Source organism: Dysidea avara, chromosome 12 (genome assembly GCF_963678975.1).
Source record: "Dysidea avara chromosome 12, odDysAvar1.4, whole genome shotgun sequence".
Lineage (NCBI taxonomy): Eukaryota > Metazoa > Porifera > Demospongiae > Dictyoceratida > Dysideidae > Dysidea > Dysidea avara.
Genome location: NC_089283.1, coordinates 4,686,857 through 4,708,980, shown reverse-complemented (window position 1 = coordinate 4,708,980; position 22,124 = coordinate 4,686,857). Strand labels below are relative to the sequence as shown.

Genomic DNA, 22,124 nt, shown 5'->3' with positions numbered 1-22,124 from the left:
ATGTCTTGTGAGTAGAGGTAGCCAGCCCTGCCATGTAGTACCTTTGGGCAGCCACATCCAGCTGGGCAGCTGAAAGCACCCTTGGGCCTAGGGGGGACAAAGGTAAAGAAAAAAGAAAAACTGTAACCATGCAATAATTATGATGAAAAGATATATGCCAAAAAAAAAAAATACAATGGGAGTTGGATAAATACAAAAGCGTAAGACAAACATGGTGTGAAGATGAACATACAAATGATGATATAAAATGAGGGTATAATATCATAAACAGTTGCAAGTACTTAGGTGTCATCATCCAATCAGACCTAAAATGGAACATGCATGTCAACTACATAACAGCTAAAGCCAACAAAACATTGGGATTTCTCAAACGTAATATCTCATGTGCCTCAATCCATGCTAAGAAATTAGCATACACAGTATTTATTCGTTCCCAACTCGAATATGCTGCAACAGTGTGGGCACCCTGGCAGTCTACCTTAATATCCCGGTTAGAGCAGATACAACGAAGAGCAGCCCGGTTTGTGACCAATACATACACACGTGACCCTACTGTTAGCGTAACTAACCTTATGGACCAGCTGGACTGGGAATCACTTGAAAGCAGACGATTAAAATTAAGATTATCCATGATGTACAAAATTATCCACAATGAAATTGATATCCCATTTGATTTGTATACTAACTTTGCAACATATTCCAGTACAAGAAATTATCATCCTTTTAACCTCCTATCATTGCAAGCATCAAAGACCTCATATCAGTCCTCATTTTTTCCAGCAACAATTTCACTTTGGAATGATTTACCTAACCTAGCTAAAGACTCTAATTCACTTGAAGTATTTAAATCTATAATTAAATTATAATTTACTTATTGTATTGAATTATTATTATTATTATTTTTTTGTGATTTGTCTGTACATTTTTCTTCATTTCTGAAGTTGTACAGTATAGGTAAATAATAATAATAATAATAAAGTGAGATAGATGACAATGCTGGACTTGACTTTCTAGATGTCAGCAGAGGCTTCCTTGAACAACGCAATCCAGGATGGGGAAATCCAAGTGATGCACTGAGACACTAGTCTCACCAGGGATGAGGACACTGGGGTTGGGGAGGAAGCTGCTTGCAGTACTTTAGAGAAGAAATGGTCCAGGCGATTTCTGGATATGGCATCGACTCTAGAGTTGAGCTGTCCTGGGATGTGAAAGGCTGAAAACCAAAAGTCAAACTTGGCTGCGAAAAACACCAAAAGCCTCACCAGGTGCATCATGTGCAAATCGCTGCAGAAAATGGAGTTAAGGACTGATACAACCACAGCATTGTCTACCATAAACAGGATAGATTTCCCCGACCATGACCTGCCAAAGGTTGCTGCAGCTAATACTACTGGTATAAGCTCCTTCACGGCAATAGAGAGGTGGCGTAGCCGAGGTGGCCACTCAAGCTGGAGCCACTGGTCGTCCTGCACTGCTCCGCAGCCCCAACCGGAGGCATCTGAGTAGATTGTGACGTCAATCCTGGTCAAGCCCAAGTCCCACAGTAGGGAGATGCCATTCCATTGGGCTGTGAAGAGGAGCCACCAAGCAATATCGGCCCGAGCTGGAACGCTAAGGCGCACAAGATGTTCCGGGTGACTACCCACTCCCTGGAGAGCGTACAGTCTCTTTAGGAACGGTCTACCTGGGCGAACCACTTTGGTAACGAATTGCAAAAGCCCAGTGAGATGTTCCAGGTCACGCTTCCTCACTGAGCGATGGTGGACGTACTGCTGCAAGCAAAGCATCAGCTCCGAGAGCTTAGCTCTGGGAAGGCGGAGCTGAAACGAGGCTGCATCTACCTCAATGCCTAAGAAGGTAAGACAGGTGACAGGGCCTTCGAGCTTTGATAGTTCAATTGGAATCCCGAGGAGATCAAACTGAGACAGCAGATTGCGTTTCTGGAGATCTGCCGAAGCCACAGAGCGAGCCACAAAGACAAAATCGTCCAGGTAGTGAAGACCTTTTGATATGCCATTCCTCCTGAGCATCCACTGAACTGCGTCTGCTATGGCTGAAAATATTTTTGGGGCTGAACATAAACCAAAGGGCAACATCCGGTCAACATAAACAGCTCCATCCCATTGAACGCCCAATAGGTGCTTATCTTCGGGGTGGATTGTTACTATGCGGTATGCCTCCTTGACGTCCGCCTTCACAAGGAACGGACCTCTTCCCTCAGACACGATCAGGGCAGCTAGGTGGTCTACCGACATGTAGGACAGGGAAGACCGTTCACGGCTAATGCCATCATTAATGCTGTAGTCCAACGGAGATGAGAGGTCCACGATGAGTCTCCACTTTCCAGGCTTATTCTTCTTCAGGACCAAGCCTATTGGGCTAAAATGAATTCCCCTGGGGAAAGCCCCAGGTGGGAGTTTCCACATCCTACTCAGCTGCATCTCACGTGATAGGTAATCAGAGGGCCTCGGGCAGTATAAGTTCCTGCCTGCCAACATCAGTGATTGATCGCGGTGAAACCCAATGTGGAAACCACCGCGGATGCCAGACAGGATGAAACTGGTAAACACCGGGTCAGGATGATCGGCTAGCCCATGAGCCCAGCTCAGCCAGTGGAGGGGGGTGTATATCTCTCTGGAGATGACCACTTGGGAAGTCACTTGTGGCTCCCGGCAGCTGTCCAAAGCTAATAAATCCTCTGAATACACGTAGGTATTGTCTGCCACCATTCCTCCAGTGAACAAGTTGAGCTCCTCACCTGTGTGGAGGGGAATAGACAATTACACACCAAGTGGTGGAGACTAATTCCCACAACCATTACAAGCTATACCAGGGGGTAAGGAGACCCTACTTTTATTTTTTAGTTTTAGTTAGTCTTCGTGCAGCGAAACAATGTCAAGTAGTGTAGTCACTGACAAAATGACATGGTGTACATGAGAATACAAAGGTTACTAGCTGCCTGCAGGAGACCAGCTCCCATAAGTATACATATACGGTATATAATACATACAAATACAGTAGAGTGATAAGGGTAACAGTTTGATGCGCTGCTGAATGATAAATGATATCCTGATAAATAATGACGTTAGAGTCCAGCTCTTTTCCCAGGACTCAGTTCCTTCGTCGCTGAGAGTAGCACTAGCTTCTCCTGTGCGGGCCACCACACTCTGAACACTGGTGTAAGTACTTGCAGCGGGGCCTTTGGCAGTGTCCCTGATTCCACTTGAAACAAACTGGAATTGAAGAGACAGGGGAGGCCACATCCATAGTAGAAGTTGAGGGGCGTGATAAGCATCTGCCATAAATGGAGAGATTTAGCTCCCCCCACACTTTGATGGACTTTGCTGCTGCCCACTCCCTGAACTCTTGGTCATATACCAGCCACTGATGGTCCCCAAGGTCCTGGGCCAACTGGATGACTAGGTGTTGATGAGCCACGCGGCCTGCTGCTTCCTCCTTTGTGGTGGCTGGAGCTGACAAAAGGACAGCCATGAAACGAGAATAAGCTTGAAGCCAGCTGGTTAGGTCCCTAATTGGAGAAGGTGTCTTTCTTGGAGTCTTGGCTGGGGGGGGGGGGGGGGGGGGGGTGGAGGGTGCCACGCATACATCCATTGAGGTGGAAGTCTCCCCCATATCTGCTCCTTCCAACAGCAGAGAGAGGTCGATGAACTCCCACCGTCTGATTCTCCCTATAACCCTGGACGACGCTGGGGGTATACCCTCAGTGACCACTACTGATGGCGACATCACCCTTGGGGGCTGGGGAGCAGTGGTCTGGAGGGGAGGCCCTCTCAGTGCCAGAAAGGGGTCTGCAGGGAGGAGAGGTGCTGCGCTGCGGCCACCTGTGTGAAAAGAGCAATGGTAGCAGCAGAGCAACAGCAGTGCGCTGCACTGTAAATACTAATAGGTCCATACCATGCCCCCACTAGAGACTGTTTCCTGGAAGTAGAGTGTGCTGCACCGAATGGAAGGGGGGGGGAAGTCAGGTTGGTAGGTGCGCTGCACCTCGGTCGAGTAGAACACATTAGCTAAAATAAGGGAAGAAACGACAGCAACACAAAATATATAAGTTACCTGATGAGGTGGACGGAGCTTGAGTTGGCAAGGAGACAGCCACGGAGAGAGGGTTCCGAGACGACTGCCCTGGCTGGAGAATGCCAGCCACAGTGGTGGCTATACTGGATAATCTCCAGGTGTAAGTCTCAGGCGAACTGTAGAGGTTGTGGTTGGTGGAGGCACCGACACGACTGGCTGAGAGACTGGGACTCCCACTATGTGGGCTGCAGCAACTAGGGCGGCCGGGGCCGACGTCACAACCACAGGCACTGTAGGGGGAACACCTGCTCCGGACAATGCTGGGTCCATGACGCTTCTTCGTACTTGACTAGGAGAACAAGGCACAACAACACAACTGCTTCTCTGAATGTCAGAAAATAGCGGGATTAACTAGCCCGCTTACCCTGACCACCGCTTTTTTCCTCACGTGCCAGAGAATTCAAATGTTGCATTGGGGTGCCCGCAAGAGTGTACGGCTTAAGCGGCGTCGCCTTCAAGTTAACCTCCTTTAACCTGCGGTTGAACTTCTAATAATTAGAAAATACAGCCCGGAGGACATGGGCGCTAATTTGCGTATTTGTCATGTAGTTGTCAAGTTGTAGTTTGTGGTAGTGAAGTAGTAGTTTAACGTGTTTTGCTTGTAGTTGGCCTTGTTCAGTGGTAGAATTAGTTGTACAACACACCACTGGGGTGTAGTCTATGGGTAGTTGAAGGGTAGTTGAAGTGCGGTGGCGGAGATAGTAATGAACATAAGATTTTTAATAATGAAGCAGATGTACCTGGTGCAAGTCTGAATGGTAGGGAACCAAGCAGCCTTAAAATTCCTGAACTGAAGCGCTGGCTTCGATGTCGACGGGCTCCTACTAAGGGAAAGAAGGCTGATTTAGTTGTAAGGTTAGCTAAGTAGCTATCAAACATGGAGAAAATTAACAAGTGATTTATAGGGTCCAGACTCTTATAGCAAATGGTTGGGGACAGAGTGGTTGATCCTGACAATAGTGTACATAATGCTGGAAAATCTCAACAGCTTACCACCAAATGGAAAATCCCACCAAACCTAGAATTGGTAAAACTTCAAGATGCAGCCAAGATAGATAACAGATTAGGAATGTTCTGTTTTACCAATGGAAATTTAATTGATTATTTTACAGCACAGACAGCCACAGATGGATTGCCCAGAGGTGACTTTAAGTCTATTAACCGTTCTGCTTTAGATATGTTTCGATGTGGGCATGTTCATGAGATTAAGATTGGCTATGAAAAGTATATTTACATGCAAGCTAAGTGCTGGGCTGAAATGAAGAAAAGCGTAATATACAAAATCTCATTGTGTTTGGATGCAGATGTGTATGATGTTGTTGGTGCTAAATGTGGATGTCCTGCTGGAAAAGGACCTACTGGAAGCTGTGTAAGCGTATTGCAGCAGTCTGCTATGCATTAGAAGAGTTTAGTCATTTTGCTCAACTACCTGAATTCCTGACTAGCACTGATAGACAGCAAGAGTGGCACAGGCCACGCCTAGGGAAGTTGAATATTGTACCAGTCCACCAGCTGAACAAGAGAAGATCAGAGATTTTGAAGCAGTCCACAAAGGGATTGAGCATGTTTGATCCACGCCAACCTGAGGATCGTCAGCTTAACAATGATGCAATAGAGCAGTTGCGCTGTGAATTATTAGATAGTATCCATCCATGTCTCTTTTTAGATATTTTAATTCCATCTGTCGACAAGATAACACATGACCACTGTTACTCATTGCCACCAGGGCAGTGTTTGGAGGAAACTGCCAGCACATCACTTCAAGCAATTTCCAGGGAAGATGACAGTGATGATGAAGAAATGTGTATACCAGAGGAAGATGGTCAAGATATAGATTATGAACAACTTAGTTTAAAAGTTACAGCTACTGAACGTTTAGTGATAGAGAGCAAAACACGCAGTCAGCATCATAGTGAACTGTGGCAGAATGTAAGGTATAAACGAATCACTGGCTCTATTTGTGGCAGGGTACTATGCCAGAAGAAGAAAACAGATTCACTACTCATGTATTGTTTGTACCCTAAACCATTATTAGATCTACTACCTGCACCAATTATGTGGGGGCGTCGACATGAGTCAACAGCCATTACAAAATACCTGGCAATTAAAAATCCTACTGATAGCACTTGCACAACAGTGGAAGCCTGTGGCTTTATCATTCATCCACATCAATGCTATCTAGGAGCTTCACCTGATGGGAAAGTGAAAGATAGAAGTAGTACTCAACCAGATGGCATTATAGAGATAAAGTGTCCCTATTCAAAGCGTGATGTGGAACCGGAAGATGCCTGCAAAGATTCAAATTTTTATTGTGAGTTGAAAGACTCAAACATCTCATCTCATGCCTACTACCACCAAGTACAACTCCAATTATATGTAGGTTCTGACTTATATAGTTGGTGTGGCTTTTGTGTTTTCACAACCAAAGGACTTTCAATCACACGCATTTTTCCAGATGAGGAATGGAAGAAAGAAAAAATACCACAGCTAAAATTATACTGGCACAGATACATGAAACCCGAACTAATTGAACCACATCATAAGCCTAGTTATTTCTTGTAATGTCAGTATGAATACTCATTAAGTACATAATATTATGTATATACACATGATTACAATATATAAATACAAAATTGTATTTTATGTACATAGTGGAGGATTAAAATTTGTAAATACAGCACAAATATAGAAAACCTGATTAGCGGTGTCCCTAAAACATGGTAGTAGAGGTTTGTCAAAAATGTGAAAGTTTTTTAGCCGCTCCATTTCCCTTCTACATGTATACGTAGTGATGCTATTCGTCTAGTTTCAACTAGTTCAGATGGATCCAACTGCTGTCTACCTCTCAAAAAGGGAGGGATATTAAGTTTCACTCCTCTCAGAATTGTATCTTCCTCAATGTCAAAGCCACGGTTAGCCATTATTGCATCACCCTTTTCTAGCATATCTAGTAATCCAGATCTTTTTGTCAGTTCTTTGACTGAAATGCATCCCAGATACAGATCAGACACAAATATAACTGCACCAGTTAGTGAAATGCTTATCAGACCCTTGTACGTGTTATGATTTTTGTATGATGAAAAGGTTAGTTGCTGTAATTCAGGAAGAGCTGGCTGTTCTACAAAGATTTATGTAGCATCAATTATCACCCTGTTTTGCGGATATCTTTCCTTGAAACATTTTGACATATTTAAAAATGTAAGATCACGGGGAGTTCATAATGGGATCTGTTTAAACTGCAAGTAAATAAAATTAATCCATGTGTTAACTATACGTGATACAGTAGACTGGGATACAGCAAAACGGTAAGCCAAATCTTGTTCAAGCAATCCTAGGCGTAGGCATATCAAAACCATAAAAAATTCATCAAGAGGACAAAGTAACCTTTTACAACCTTTGGCAGTTTTACTTTCAGCATTGTATACTTTCAGCATTAGTAGATCCCCAATAATTCAACTTGGAAGATGCCTTTCCCAAAAATTAAAGCATGTCATTAGCATAGTGAAAGAAGTGAACCCTGTGTAAAATTTGATTTTGTCATTGTCACCTTGAATGTTGTTTAATCTTAAGTTTTGTTTTTCTTTCAACTCACTGCACTCTAATTTACACTGCTCTGCCTCCTTCACTGCTTTGTACAAATCAGTCTGCATTTCATCTATCTCTATTCCAATTATATCAGTATTGGTCTCAGCATCACAGTACAAAACTTCTCTACAGTATTTTTCTTCAGTTTGTTTCCTTTTCTTAGGCAATTCATGTCTTATGAGTTGTCTGCGTGGTGGTGGCACAGAAACTTGGGTTGGTAGTGATGACAGTTTCAATGATGGCACTTCATCGACTCGCAACTTTCTTCCCTTGGAATTAATAAAGTGGTTACTACATACTCTTGTGGAGTTCAGGATAGGAAGGTTTTGTCGACCAATCTTGTGCTTCCATTACTTCAGAAGGGCTGGTCTATTGACAGGCAGACAGTGGTAGCTAACATCACGATCATGAGGGTATCGGTTACCACAGCCAGGCACTGCACTAAAATTAACCATACCTTTTCAGTTAATTAGCAAACAATTAACAAGCCTTATGTACTCTCTGTTACAACTAATTCTACCACTGAACAAGGCCAACTACAAGCAAAACACACTTAACTACTACTTCACTACCACAAACTACAACTTGACAACTACACGACACACATGTCCTCCGTGCCGTATTTTCTAATTATGCGTTTTTAATAAATGAATATGTGCCATTAGGGATTAAATGTTCACTAGTATATCTGCAGGTGTAGGCAACCTCCCTTGTTTCTCTACTTTTTATTCTATGATCCTTAATTGAAATTAAATTCCTTTTCCTTATACTTGTTCACATAAATGATCGAACTTGTGTCATGTATGACAGTAACTTGAAAATCAGTATGTGCAGAAAATTAGTATGTGCATAGGCCAATCATTGTAGCAGTGCCTTTTGATACTTTTGAAAAACAAAGGAATAATGGTTACCGAGTTGCAAAGCAAAAACCAAGCAAGTATAAAATTGTGGTGATGAGATACTCTAATAGAGTAGACACTAGAGATGTACCGATCTAGCATCGGACCGCTGCTGATCTTGACAATTTGAGCAAAATGGATAGAACCGATTTTCTGTAGAAGCTACCGATTCATGATACCAATTTTTCTAATCATATTAAGACTTCTTCTATCATTTCTCTACTCCATTTACGAAATAGGCCTAATGTATTTCGCGGACTGGACTTGCGGACTGGACTCACGCACTGAGCTGGAAACAGCTTTTAAACAATAATCCAGGCATTATCCATCTCTTGCAACACTGGAGACACCACTATCGAGCTACAACTGCTGATACTGCTCTTCCTTACAGGTAAACAAACTAGCGGTGCACTAATTAATTAGAATACACTTACGTTACACGAGTACTAGCAGTGATAAAGCGTGGTAGAGGCTATTGTTGTAGCTTAGATGTTTTTCCTTTATTGCTTTAGCACTAGTGCTAGGGTTGTAGAGATGAGCCAGTAATAATTCTTAGCAGGGTAGCTATAGGTGGCACCGCCCAGCGTGATGGGGCTATGCAAATAAACTGACTCATCACTACAGTCCCAACACCAGTGTTCAGTACTGGAGCAACAAAGGAAAAACATCTAAGCTACAACAATAGCCTCTATCACACTTTATCACTGCTAGTACTCGTGTATCCTAAGTGTATTCTAATAAATTAGTGCAAGCGCTAGTTTGTTAACTTGTAAGGAAGAGCAGTATCAGCAGTTGTAACTCGATAGTGGTGTCTCCAGTGTTGCAAGAGATGGATAATTCCTGGATTATTGTTTAAAAGTTGTTTCCAGCTCAGTGCGTGAGTCCAGTCCGCGAGTCCAGTCCGTGAGTCCAGTCCGTGAAATACATTAGGCCTACGAAATAAGCTAAAGTATAGTATCATTGCTTTGCCTGGCTGGTGCCCATTCAAAACTACGAGAAGCCATATAAACATGTGCGAGCTAGCTGTTTTAATTACTGAAGCTTGCCATTGAACTTACCAGAGGTGAAAATAATGAATAGTGTTATACCATGTTATCAAATTGACTAAACTATTAGAATTTCTGCTACAACAACCTACAAACGAGTATTGGTAGGAGCATGCATTAAAATATTTGTGGATGTTGATTGTCTGGGTGGTGTAACTGAGGCCACACCACCATTTCATATTGACTCCAGTAACAGTGCTGTGATCATTATTGAGCTAATAATTGACCAATTGAGATTGTAAAATGCTAAGAACTACATGTACAAGATCAGTCATCATAATAGATAACTGATATCAGATCGGTACAATATCGGTAATCGATGATAAGTTTCCTAGATTGGATTGGTATCAGTAAAGTTCAGAAAAGTTGAATTGGTACATCTCTAATAGACAACACAGTAAGGCTGGAGTGAAGTTTAGAATGTTTTGTGGGTTCGAAGGTTTCGAATTATAAAAGTATCCTTCAAAGCTTCGTAACACACTCAATAGTCTACCAAATAAATATCGTTGTCTTTATTGCTACTGCTTGTTCATCTCTTCAATTTTCGTGTACCATGCCCACTTTTAAACACTCACAGTTTAGCTTGCTACCGTAGTTGTAGCCTTATGAAACATCCTTTTTAGAGTTGTACCGATATGGGTTTTTGGCATGTACTGGTATCCGATATGGATACCACCAAAAGAAGCTGATTACCGATCGCCGATCCGATATTTGCATTACAAACAAAAGTCATAGATAATCTATGCAAAAGTGTACATTTACCTACTCCAAACACTAGAATCACATGTATTTGTATAGCTTCTCTTAGCGCAGTGCTTGCTGTACAGTGAACAATAAGCCACTGCCACTAAACAGCCACATGGATAACGTAGAAAACCAATATATAATCCGTTTATGTACAAACTATTGCTGTATAAATATCGGTAGTGGTATCGGTTCTCCTACTGTTCTGTACTGATACTGATATTGATAAAAGATGCCATATCGGTGGTCGATCCGATTATCGGTACAGCTCTAGTCCTTTTAGCCATTAGTTGGTGTTTACCCATGCATGGTTGCAGTATAGTGGACACGCCCATTTGGAATTGATCGCTCCATTCAGTACTGCTGCTATGCATTTTCCAAATGCTTACAAACTGATAAAAACTTAATTAAGAAGGATGTGCATAAATGCAAGAAAACCTGTAACTTCAAAGCTAACACTGAAGCTTCGAATGTTTGAACCTTTTATTCGCGAATGTTCGAAGGTAAATTTCAATATTCGTCCCAGCCCTACACCACAGGGTAAAAGGTGCCACAAAATAATGTTCAAAAATTCTTACCAGCGTTTGAACCAGGAACCTCCACACTTCACACCCAGATCCTTCACTACTGAGCCACTGCTATCATGGCTGTTCACCTGACTTAATTTCTACTTTATAATTTGGTTTAACTATGCTTAACACACATTACTACAGTGGAACCTCTATTAACGGACACTCCGAATAGTGGACACCTCTGTGTTACGGACAGTAAACTATGGTCCCAGCCGTTTGCTAATTGTTTTCAATGTATTAATATCCTCTGCACAATGGACACCTCCTTGTAACGGACAACGGACAGTCGACAAGTACCCTCTGGTACCATACGCGTATGCTCTTACCTCTAAATAACGGACGCCACTGAAGCGCTTAATTTAGGTGCTCGAGAGGAATCACTATAGTATAATGATATTTACATATTCTACACAATTTACAATAGCTTTTTTTCTTTCAAAGGTGCAATTAATTCCTTCAGTTTGTTAATGTAAGGTGCAGGTCCATACAAGCAGTATTTGCAGGGTAACTCGACGCCATAGCCAGCTCCTCGGTTAACTCTCTCACCGGTTACTTCCATGAAGCCTACGTTAACATCTCTTTGAAGAAATTGTGATATTAATCTAGTTAAATTAAATGGGACATGTCCAACTATTTCTTCGTCTTTCATGATGGCGACAGAGTTAACATCGACTTCATTGTCAGGCTCCCTTCTTAACGGTAAAACTTCGCCAACTTCATATTCCCACCTGTCCATGTATGCATGGTACCCTCGGATATATGAATCAAACTCGTAGACAACAACACGCTCAGGATGAGCAACAATGTGAGCCATGATGACGCTTTTCTACACTTTCTACACGCAATAAACACAATAAACATGTGTTATAACTAATTGTACTTGTCAGTAGCTAATTGGCGACAATGATTGCACCTGTCTATAACTAATTGGTATAATCAGTGACAATGGCGGATTCTTGCTCAACACAGCGAAAGCACCTGACGCTCAAGCAGAAGATAGAAGTTATACAAGAGGCAAAGAAAAATCCTAAGCTAGGGGTCAGAGGTTTATGTCAACGTTTTAACTGTGGGAAGACTCAGATTGCAACTGTTTTAAAAGAGAAAGAGCAGCTATTGGCTTTGTATGAAAGTAATGCCTCTGATAAATCTTGCAAAGTAAGCCTCCGCACGCGAAAGTCTGACTTCAGTGAAGTAAATGAAGTATTGTATAAGTGGTATCTGTTGGCTTGTTCTAAAAACATTTACCCAGCAGGCCCACAGCTTGTAGTGAAGGCAAAAGAAATTGCAGAGCGTCTAGGGAGAGGCGAATTCAAAGGCTCCAATGGATGGCTGGAGAAATGGAAAAGAAAATACAATATTAAACAACTGACAGTAAGTGGAGAAAGCGGTGATGTTTCTGGTGCAACTGTGGACTCGTGGAAAGAGCAACTCCCTGAGGTTTTACAAGGCTATGCAAAAAGGGACATATGGAACCTAGATGAAACTGGTGTGTTTTGGAAAGCATTACCTGAACGTGGTTTTGTTCAAAAAGGTCGGTCTTGCAAAGGTGGAAAGAAAAGCAAACAAAGGTTTACCATAGCATTCATCGCAAATGCAGATGGTGGTAAAGAAAAGCCTGTTGTTATCTGGAAGTATGAGAACCCGAGATGTTTTAAAAATCTTAATAAGAGTCTTCTTCCTGTCTCTTATTTCAGCCAGTCCAAGGTATGGATGACTGGGGATATCTTGGATAGGATTCTTAAAAAGATAAATCAAAGTTTGAGGGCTCAGTCTCGGTTTGTTGCTTTACTGATGGATAATGCTGGATGCCATCCCCCTGAAATAAAAGATAAGTACAGCAATGTTAAGGTTGTATTCCTTCCAGCAAATACCACTTCTCGATTGCAGCCACTAGATCTAGGGATAATTAAGAATGTCAAATTTCACTATCGCCAGTTGTTTTTGCAATATGTTCTTACCAAAATTGAAGAATGTGATACTGCATCACAGGTAGCAGAGTCGCTGAATGTTTTGAAGGCCATCCACTTTGTCAGTGAAGCTTGGGAAAAGGTGAAACCAGAGACTATATGCAAATGTTTTCGGTCAGCTGGTGTACTTGACAAAGATCTCAATGTCACTACTTGTAATGTGGGTCAAGATGATGCTGATCCATTCCTAGCAGTAGATAGCGAATTTCACCTCAATGATTTGATCCCTCAAGTTGTAAGTGATGGCGCCTGTTCTGTTGACGAGTACCTTGATGGTGATGGATCTTTACCAGTGTGCCGTGAGCTATCTGAGGAGCACTGGGAAGAAGAGTTCCTTGCTGCAGCCTGCTCCTCTGAGCCAGATTCAATAGACGATGAGGAGGATTGTGTGGCAGGTGACGTAGAAATGGAAGTGGTTGAAGCTGTACCAAAGATTGACACATTCAAGGATGCAATGAAAAATCTAGAAGATGTCCAACTATTTCTACAAAACAAAGGTTTTACAGAAGAAGCTTTGAAAGTTGGTTCAATGGTTACTACTGTAGCTCGCCTGTATTGTTCATCTCTTGTATTTAGTAAGCAAACAACTTTAGATAGTTATTTTTCAAAGCAGAGTGAAGAACAGCTTAGTGACTGACTATGTGCATAGGTGTGAACTGTTGTTATAGTGTAATCAATCTTCAAACATTATATTTATGCTGTGTATGATATTATATGCATAAAATATTTCAACCTCCTTACAAAGGACACCTCCATATAAAGGATACTTAAGCTTGGTCCGTGGGTGTCCGCTATATAGAGGTTCCACTGTTCACCATAATTGGTTCACTACCTTTTATCCTACTGATCCCCACACTAGGTACATCAGTGGAGATGAATACCATGGTGACTGGATGGATGGGTTAAGACATGGATATGGTCAACTAACTGAGACCAATGTGAATGGAAATCGTTACTATGGTGACTGGAGTAATGACCAGTGTCATGGCTACGGTGTCTATGACGATAAGTCAAGGTACATTACAAGTTGTTATATGTGACCCCTAATCTGTGTAGTTCATTGTATTCACAATTAGTTTCATGTTTCTTTAAATTACATGGTCAAGACACCATCGTTATTTGGGCATGTTTCAGCACAACTGTTACCATGGTAGCGGCATTATCATAACCAGCACGGGCACTTACTGTGAGTCAACATTTGTCAACAACAAAATAACAGAACATCACGATTCCCTGCTAATGGACCCAAATGGGCGATCATTTTTGGGTAAAGTTGGTGGCTACTTCCAACTTGTTGGAAAGGTAATGAGATGATGTGATGTGTGTGTGGTGTAATGTTATGTCGTTGTTGTGTACAGGGGGAGTTGTCATTACATAACACATCTAAAGTGACGGGAGTGTTTAGTGGTAACTGGTTTGAAGGGAAGTTTCAGATCACTAATGGATCTGTTGATTGTAATGCTGGAATGGAGGCCATCACTGGAACTAATCATCATCCACCGTGAGCCACACCCACTATAACTGCATTTCCATTGAGATACTCTAATAATGCAGTCACCCTAATACCGTACAATCCATATTGTAAAATTTAACTCTAGATAGAACTTGGCGAATAATATTTTGGCGAGCGTTTGTGTCATACTGCATTCTCTATTTAGTTTGCAAAAGTTGGACAATAATTTTTGACAAATTGAAAATTGCCAAAATTATTCTCCCATCAAAAGGTTGTTTAGTATGGTACAATAGCCATCTATTCTAATAGAACAGTCACAAGTGTATATGATTGCTATGCTGTTACAAAAATATTTTTAAAAATGAAGTAATCCAAGAGATAAAATTAGTGAAACAAGACAACATGGCTATGTGGGAAAATCCCTACAATGACATGTTTTTTCAGTTTACTTTATTGCCAAAGTAGGGATTTTTCTGTATCATACTTGTATCTTGTTTCACTACTTTTGCACACTTAGTTTCCTAAAGTTGTTTTCTGAAGAGTGTGTGTGTGTGTGCGTGTGCGTGTGCGCGTGCGTGCGTGCGTGCGTGCGTGCGCATATTGTGTGAGTGTGGGCATGTGTATCCACATGAGGGAAACCATCGAACAGTAAAAGCAACCAGTATGTAAGCTTTGTTTAGAGTTGGTTTCTTCTTGCTGGGTTGAAATACGGGTGTAGCAACTAATGTCATTCCATCAGGTTATAACAATTGAAAAACAAGGTAGGACGGCTTCTAGGTTACCAGGAATGGTGCATCCTTACAAGTTGAAAGCATGTCTCCTATGTGTTCATATGATAATGTAGTGTAGCCCAGTGGATTTGTTTAGAGAATTTATGCAAGAAAACACTTTTGACAAGCTATGAAACAGTTGAGAAGGTATAGTGCATAGTTTCACATTAGTTTGTGATTATTTGAATTGTGTTTCCTTAGCAACGTAATTGATGAATTATGCTATTTAATGAATTATAAAATACAATCACTGGACTAAAACCGATTAGCTAAATAACTTAGATACTGGTATGCATAATATGCTTTGATCTTTGGAGTCTTTATAATCCACAGAGTCCTGCTAGCAGGCCCTTATAAAATGGTTAGAGACCTGCTAGCAGAAAGACCTCAAGCATTACAAATCTCATTGTTTTGCTATCCTTTCCCAACTATATTACAGTCTAATAGTTCACAGCAGACGACTAAATACCCAAGCCAGCACTAAGTTCAACCACTCCATTCATACTGTATAGTTAAACAAACATGACACTGTCCCTGAATATTTTCACTTCACTTTTTTATTACAATACATGATGTGAAAAAGCTTGACAAATATTTCCTGTGTATGTTGTTTTGCTTGAATGTTTTAAGAATTTTAAATACTAATTACCAGACATTTGTATACCTTGCCCATTAACCTGCTGCACATCTTACAGGATCACTAATGTTGATCAGAGACTTGGTAGTATTGTAACTTGGACTACACCAAAGTGGAACACACTGTTTGAAAGATGTCATAAGAAACTCGGCTTCCAGCCACAGCCACAAAGGGAGAGTGATAACTCACTGAGCTTCTGGAACTACTGGCACCTTGTGTCCAGCCAACATGAGAAATCAGCTACACCACCTATGGTGCGTAAAACACAAAACAAAACTGAAATACCTCGTCTAAAGAGAGCTAATTCCCTACCTATCAAGTTTAGACGTGATTTACCTGGTGACAGAAAGAGTGACAGAAAGGCTGACGCAATACAAGACACAAGAAGTGATGTTACTAATTCTTATCGACACTCACCACTAACAATCACTAATACACTACCAATAAGTAGCTCTACTGATAATGACAGATTACATCATCTCATGAAGGACTATCTCGAGAAGGTGAGACACCTTAAAGAAGACGCATCTCCTTAAATAGAAACCCAGGTGCTAAATATTTAGAAGAAAGGGTGGAAGTGCATTTAAAAAAAATACAGTAGACCCTTGGTTATCTGACCCTTGTTTTATCCGGAATTGGATATGACTGTTCTATTAGAGTATTTTGAGTGTAGGTGTATGTTCTATTAGAGTATTTCAACAAAGCTCTGTATGTAAATGTATGGGCTTAAGTTATCCCAACAATTCACTTATCGGAACACTTTTATCATTGTCAGAGAACAAAGGGGTTCGGATAACCGAGGGTTTGCTCTACTCTTATTTATAAGGAAAAGTCCCTATTTGTGGTAATGGTGAAATGTAAACATGTAGTTATAGTAGTCATCATGTTGTCATGGTAATGTAGGCATTTGCTGACACAGCACATCACCCATTGGGCATATTGATGAGTCAGTTAGAGGATGCTTATCACGAGTGTTACTCTGGGATTGGTGCCAGCAGATTTCTGCTGCCTCAGGGAATCTGTGATGCAAAGCATATGATCCAACAGTTACACGGCATTGTGAGGTAGGTGGGTGGGTGGGTGGGGCTGTCTGTGCATTACCACTTAACCACACCCATCTTTATTTATGTAGGTTGTTTTTCCCAAGATTTGCAGATGACAATCAACAACTGTCAATGTACGGCTTCAAGCGATCCAGTCCCTCTAATGATCCTGACGATTATGTGTCAATAGCTACAGGGTATAATTTATTACAGCCCCTGGTGTTCACACGTATCTTCCCCACCCTATTCACCCTCTACATCCTACAACATGAGAGGGATAACCAGTTCTATTGTCGGGGACTATTCAGTCTCAACCAACTGAGCTGTCAAGATCTGGCTCGTCTACTAGAGTGTCCATTGTAAGTGTAAGACAAATGATGCGTTGACACTATAAGGATAGTCTTATCACATGTTTGATCATGTGAAGGTCATCTGGTGACATTAGTCAAACACAAAGTACACACTGATAAAGTTGGTACTAACACAGTGAATTTACAAGACAGTAATACTTAAGTGATATGCCAATCAAATACCTTAAAAAACTGTCTGTTCATCTTTCATTGGTTGGTTTCATGTGAGTCTCAATTCAGTTTTTATAGTACAACTGACATCCGACATGCAGAATCCTGAGCTTACCCATTGTTTATAACTCTTTGCAGTTGTTTTGTTGTTACCAATCAGATTTTAGATGGTTTTCCCATGCAAACTGTGTTTGTTTATGAGCATTCATTAGTTATGCTATGGACTAATGTCACCTGATGTCACCAGATGACCTTTGTATGATTGAGCAAGTGGGAAATGAGAATATTAGTTATCAAAGACAATGTGCTGGTAAAATGTTGAATTCTGTCAGGATGTTGTTTGTCAATTGTCATACTCCCTAGAGAGATGACTGTTCTATTAGAGTGTTTGTTGTAGTCGTGTAAGTGTATGCTCTATTAGAGTAATTGATCAGATATCCAAAGAAATATTACCTTTTGACCGAACTGGCACACAGGTGTTTAAGATGTCTCAATTTAAGTATAAGTTAGGAACTTGCTAGCAGGTTTTTTTGGTGATATTAGAAACGTCATTAAATTTGAAAGATCAAAGGCTTTTATGCATACCACTTTCTAAATATATTGTACTTTGCAATGATCAAAGTACCAAAGTGTGTTGTATTTATGTGGAATACAGTTATGATAATTTATTTCACACCACTCAGACAGCATGATTGATCACTTGTAACTTTCTAAATTGCTAAAACTAGGCAGTTTGTTCTATGACTAACAACAGATAGCAAACTGGAAGTGCTTGAGATGAAAACTCTGGGAAGTGAAATCTGTTACACTGCCTCACATGCATAGTTGGGGGTAACTAGTTACTTTATAAATAACTAATAATAACTAGTTACTTGCTTTGTAACTAGTAACTTGTAACTGGGAGTAATTGTATGAAAAGTAACTAGTTACAATAGTTACATTGTAAATATAGCCAAGAACCCTTCGATTTTTGTGCCACATATGCTACAGCCACATTAAGTAGATAGATTCTGTGTACTGTTCTCTATGATTCAGCTTGAGTAACAGACATAGCAGTAATCAAAACTGACCTGAAATAGCCACAGAATTGTTATTTTAAGTGCACATATGTATTGAATCCCTTGATGATGCATATCTGAGCAAAATTTATGTTAAAAACAAGTCATAATATATACTACGAAAGTAACTAGAGTACTTAGTTACCTTTTAAGAAGTAAGTTAAAAGTAACTAGTTACTTTTCTGAAGTAACTACCCCAACTCTGCTCACATGTGTGCAGAAAATACAACATGAGGGTGTGTATACAGCAAGAGACTGCTGTATTAGTCTTGAGACACCTCTGAATGATGTGCGTATTTTGTACACCCAATTTTGTGATGGGTCGGTACCACATTTTACCAGCTGATCGGATACCAATACATTTTAGTTGGCCAATATTCAAAACTTTGCCACAGAGGCATTGTTTTACATGAAACAGCTAGTATCTCCAAGAAACAGCCGGCACTGCTTTGTGATATTTATGCAGTGAATCAAGATAATCGATTATCATACATTATATGGCTTGAATTTTGTCTTGTGGCTTACTACCCATTAAACTGTACTAGCAATTATAATCACTGACTTCTTTATGGTTGTATGTTCTTTGGTAAACGTCCATTCCACTTGCTAGGCTAGTCTCACATGGCCAGACTGCTTTTTTCTCTTAGTAGAGGTGGGCATTATACCAGTATGTATTGTAGGGGGGAGGTATCATACAGTATGATAGTACTGTATAGTAGGGAGTGGGTGTGGCCCACGAAATAGCGTCACCTAAAAACCAGTATCAATTTTCTCTGACAATGATGAGGCAGTATTGGTTAGGCAAAACTAAGCCCAAGCAAGCCTTCAGATTTACCCAAAATGTTTTCAACAAGTTGCTATGGAAGTTTATATTTAATGGAATTTTCTACTGACTGACTGACTGAGTAACTGACCGATGCCTTCAGGCAAGCATAACTTGACAACGGCTAAGGCTATGGGCTTGATTTTTTCACTGTTCGACATTGCTTCGGCCTGAGAGGTGCCTTTTGGCATACTGCAGTACGTACAATGCATTCTTCATGGACTTACCAGTGTCCTCCTTTGTGTTCCATTCATCTTTGCTGACAGCAGTAGCACGTGATAGCTTCCCTTTGTAACAGAAATCGTCCGTATTTATCATAGTGGCTTTTTTGATTGCAGAGGTGCTATTCAAACAGTTCTTGATTCGTACTGCTGTGTAACGGGCTAAACATAGCTGACAATGAAGCGCAATGGATAGTTCACTTTTCAGACGATAATTGATATAACTGGGGCACGTGGCGCCGTTTCAGATGTGGTATGCGTGGGTTCATTAGTCATAATAATTATGGACATGCAGTAAACTTTGATACTTTGATCCTCCCACACAAAGTACAATATAACCCTATACAGTAGTGATGTGCAATATATCGAAAAAATATCGATTTCGTGATAATTTTGTTGTTATTGTATTGATTTTCAATACTGCTTTAGCAGATTTCGATAGTTATAGAAAAGGTTATATTTGCGATAACTATCGAAATATCGAAGAATATTTCGATAAATCTACAGCATTTAGTGTGTAATTGTGCAATGACGCTAGAAATGAAGGTTGGTTCTGTACTATCTAGCCACTTTAAAAGCTTGTCTACCAGTTTTCTAGGCTTATTATTAGTTCTATGCAATAGTTTTAGTTTGTAAATTGTATTTCAAGCATATTTATAAATATCGGCCGCCCACGTAATTACACCACCCACACAATTAAAAATTATTGAAAATCGAATCGAAATTTCGATATTTACCCCAATATCGTATTGATATTGTATCGAAATAAAAAATCCTGATATCGCACACCACTACTATACAGCTTGTGTACATGAAAATGCAATACTCAGGGACCACAGTGAAATCTTACTTAGTGGCTACCTTGTTGACAAATCTCCACTCTATCGTGGCTGATAGGCTGTATGGACATGCAGTAAACTTTGGCACTTTGGTCCTCCCACACAAAGTACAATATAGCCCTATACAGCTTGTGTACATGAAAACAATACTCAGGGACCACAGTGAAATCTCACTTAGTGGCTACCTTGTTATAACAGGTCCAGATGAATTCTCCATATAATTAAATGTTTACTCAGCCCACCTCATTAATAAGACCAGTACAGGGCCAAACCCTAATGCAGTATTCTGTCAATAAGGGACCAGTAGCTGAGCAGGCAGTGATTTATGTGTGACAGTTTTATAATCATTAGTACTGTTTGACATAGCTACACCAGCTGTTGTGATTATTTTGTCTGAGGTCACTGACCTTTAGTGTGACCTTTCTTGTTCACTTTAGGTCATTTGTTGACCACCTGTCTGCTGATAATGATAGTGAAGTTGTTAAGGTGATGATGTGTGGGTGTTGTGGTGTGTAGTGAGATGGTGTCTTTTAGGCTCTTCAGTCTTGTTCCAAAAAACTAGCTCAAATCAGGTGAGTACAAGTCTGTTCCCCAGACATAGTGGTGCATGTATGTACACTAGGGCTGGAACAACCTTTGAAGTTTTTGTAACCTTTGGAGGTGGTTTTACCCCTCCGAGCTTTGTAACCATGGATATTGGAATGTCTAATCAGTTAAAAAGCCATGTGCTTCTTGGAAGGCAGCATGCAAATATCATTGGCAAAATTATGGTTTATCTGTAGTCTAAGTAGTTGTACTTGAGCCTGTACTACACTGCAACAAGTGTGAGACCATATGGGTGTACACCTACCTTGTAAATTGCTTACATGTAACATGATACAATCATCGAGGTTTTGGTGGTTTTCTTGTAAGAAGTTTCGGAGGTTAAAATTTGACTTTTGTTCCATGTACACACACACACAACACACCACATGCACACACACACAACACGCACACACACACACACACACACACACACACACACACACACACACACACACACCACACACACGCGCGCATGCACACACACAGAGTGGCTTTCTTGTAAGAAGCTTCGGAGGTTAAAATTTGATCTTTGTTCCAGCCTTAATGTAGACACGTGAACACACACAACACACACACAGAGCATTTGCTTACGAGGTACAGCTGAGTTGGCCGCTTCCCCAGGTTCCAGCTGGGTAGACTGGAGTGATATGAAAAAGTTTCTTGCTCAAGGAAACAATAACAATAGCTACTGGACAATTGAACTTGGAACCTTTTGGTTACCAGGCTGATGCTTTAGCCACTTGGCTATGCTGCCTCACATGCACGCGCATGCATACGCACACACATACACACAACCATGTGCACTGCTATGGTGATGTTTCTATTTGTAGCACACTATTCACAGCCACAGAAATATTATCTCACATGATATCAACGTTCACTGAAGTTAATGACAAAGTGTTACAACCATTACTCTCTGAAGCAGTAGGGGCTGATGACCTACTCCCAATGGCTATATATGTGACTGTTAAAGCAAGGTGTGTATTATATAGAATTTTGTAGTGTAATAATGAGTGTTCTCCAGTGTTCCACTACTTGGAGCCATTTTACACTATTTGTATGATTTTGCATTTGATTATCATGAAGAGGGTGGAGATTACACTGTAACCAATTATGAGGTGGGTATGTATCATATTACCATAGTAACACAGTATCCCTTCAGGTGATCTACCACTACATAGTAGAGGAGGGAAAGAGACTACTCCAACAACATGTCTAATTTGTCTATGTATAATATTTTTACTATATTGTTTTTATTTTGTATAA

General features: G+C 40.7%; 2 protein-coding genes across 2 annotated transcripts in view; both read left to right on the top strand.

The window, feature by feature from the left end:
- The window catches only part of LOC136240225 (alsin-like), a 27,063-nt gene extending 4,939 nt beyond the window's left edge, over positions 1-22,124 (top strand). Inside the window, exons 9-19 of the mRNA XM_066031148.1 lie at positions 13,768-13,923; positions 14,015-14,210; positions 14,267-14,409; positions 15,827-16,271; positions 16,672-16,832; positions 16,901-17,170; positions 20,711-20,759; positions 20,808-20,845; positions 21,689-21,835; positions 21,883-21,976; positions 22,021-22,124. Coding sequence (XP_065887220.1) covers positions 13,768-13,923; positions 14,015-14,210; positions 14,267-14,409; positions 15,827-16,271; positions 16,672-16,832; positions 16,901-17,170; positions 20,711-20,759; positions 20,808-20,845; positions 21,689-21,835; positions 21,883-21,976; positions 22,021-22,077 — 1,756 coding nt within the window. The 3' untranslated portion in view covers positions 22,078-22,124. The remainder of the gene's footprint in view (positions 1-13,767; positions 13,924-14,014; positions 14,211-14,266; positions 14,410-15,826; positions 16,272-16,671; positions 16,833-16,900; positions 17,171-20,710; positions 20,760-20,807; positions 20,846-21,688; positions 21,836-21,882; positions 21,977-22,020) is intronic.
- On the top strand, positions 3,613-7,149 carry LOC136240822 (uncharacterized). The gene is made up of 2 exons (XM_066031881.1): positions 3,613-6,471; positions 6,524-7,149. The coding sequence occupies exons 1-2, from the start codon at positions 5,425-5,427 to the stop codon at positions 6,584-6,586; spliced, it is 1,110 nt and encodes a 369-aa protein (XP_065887953.1). The 5' UTR covers positions 3,613-5,424; the 3' UTR covers positions 6,587-7,149.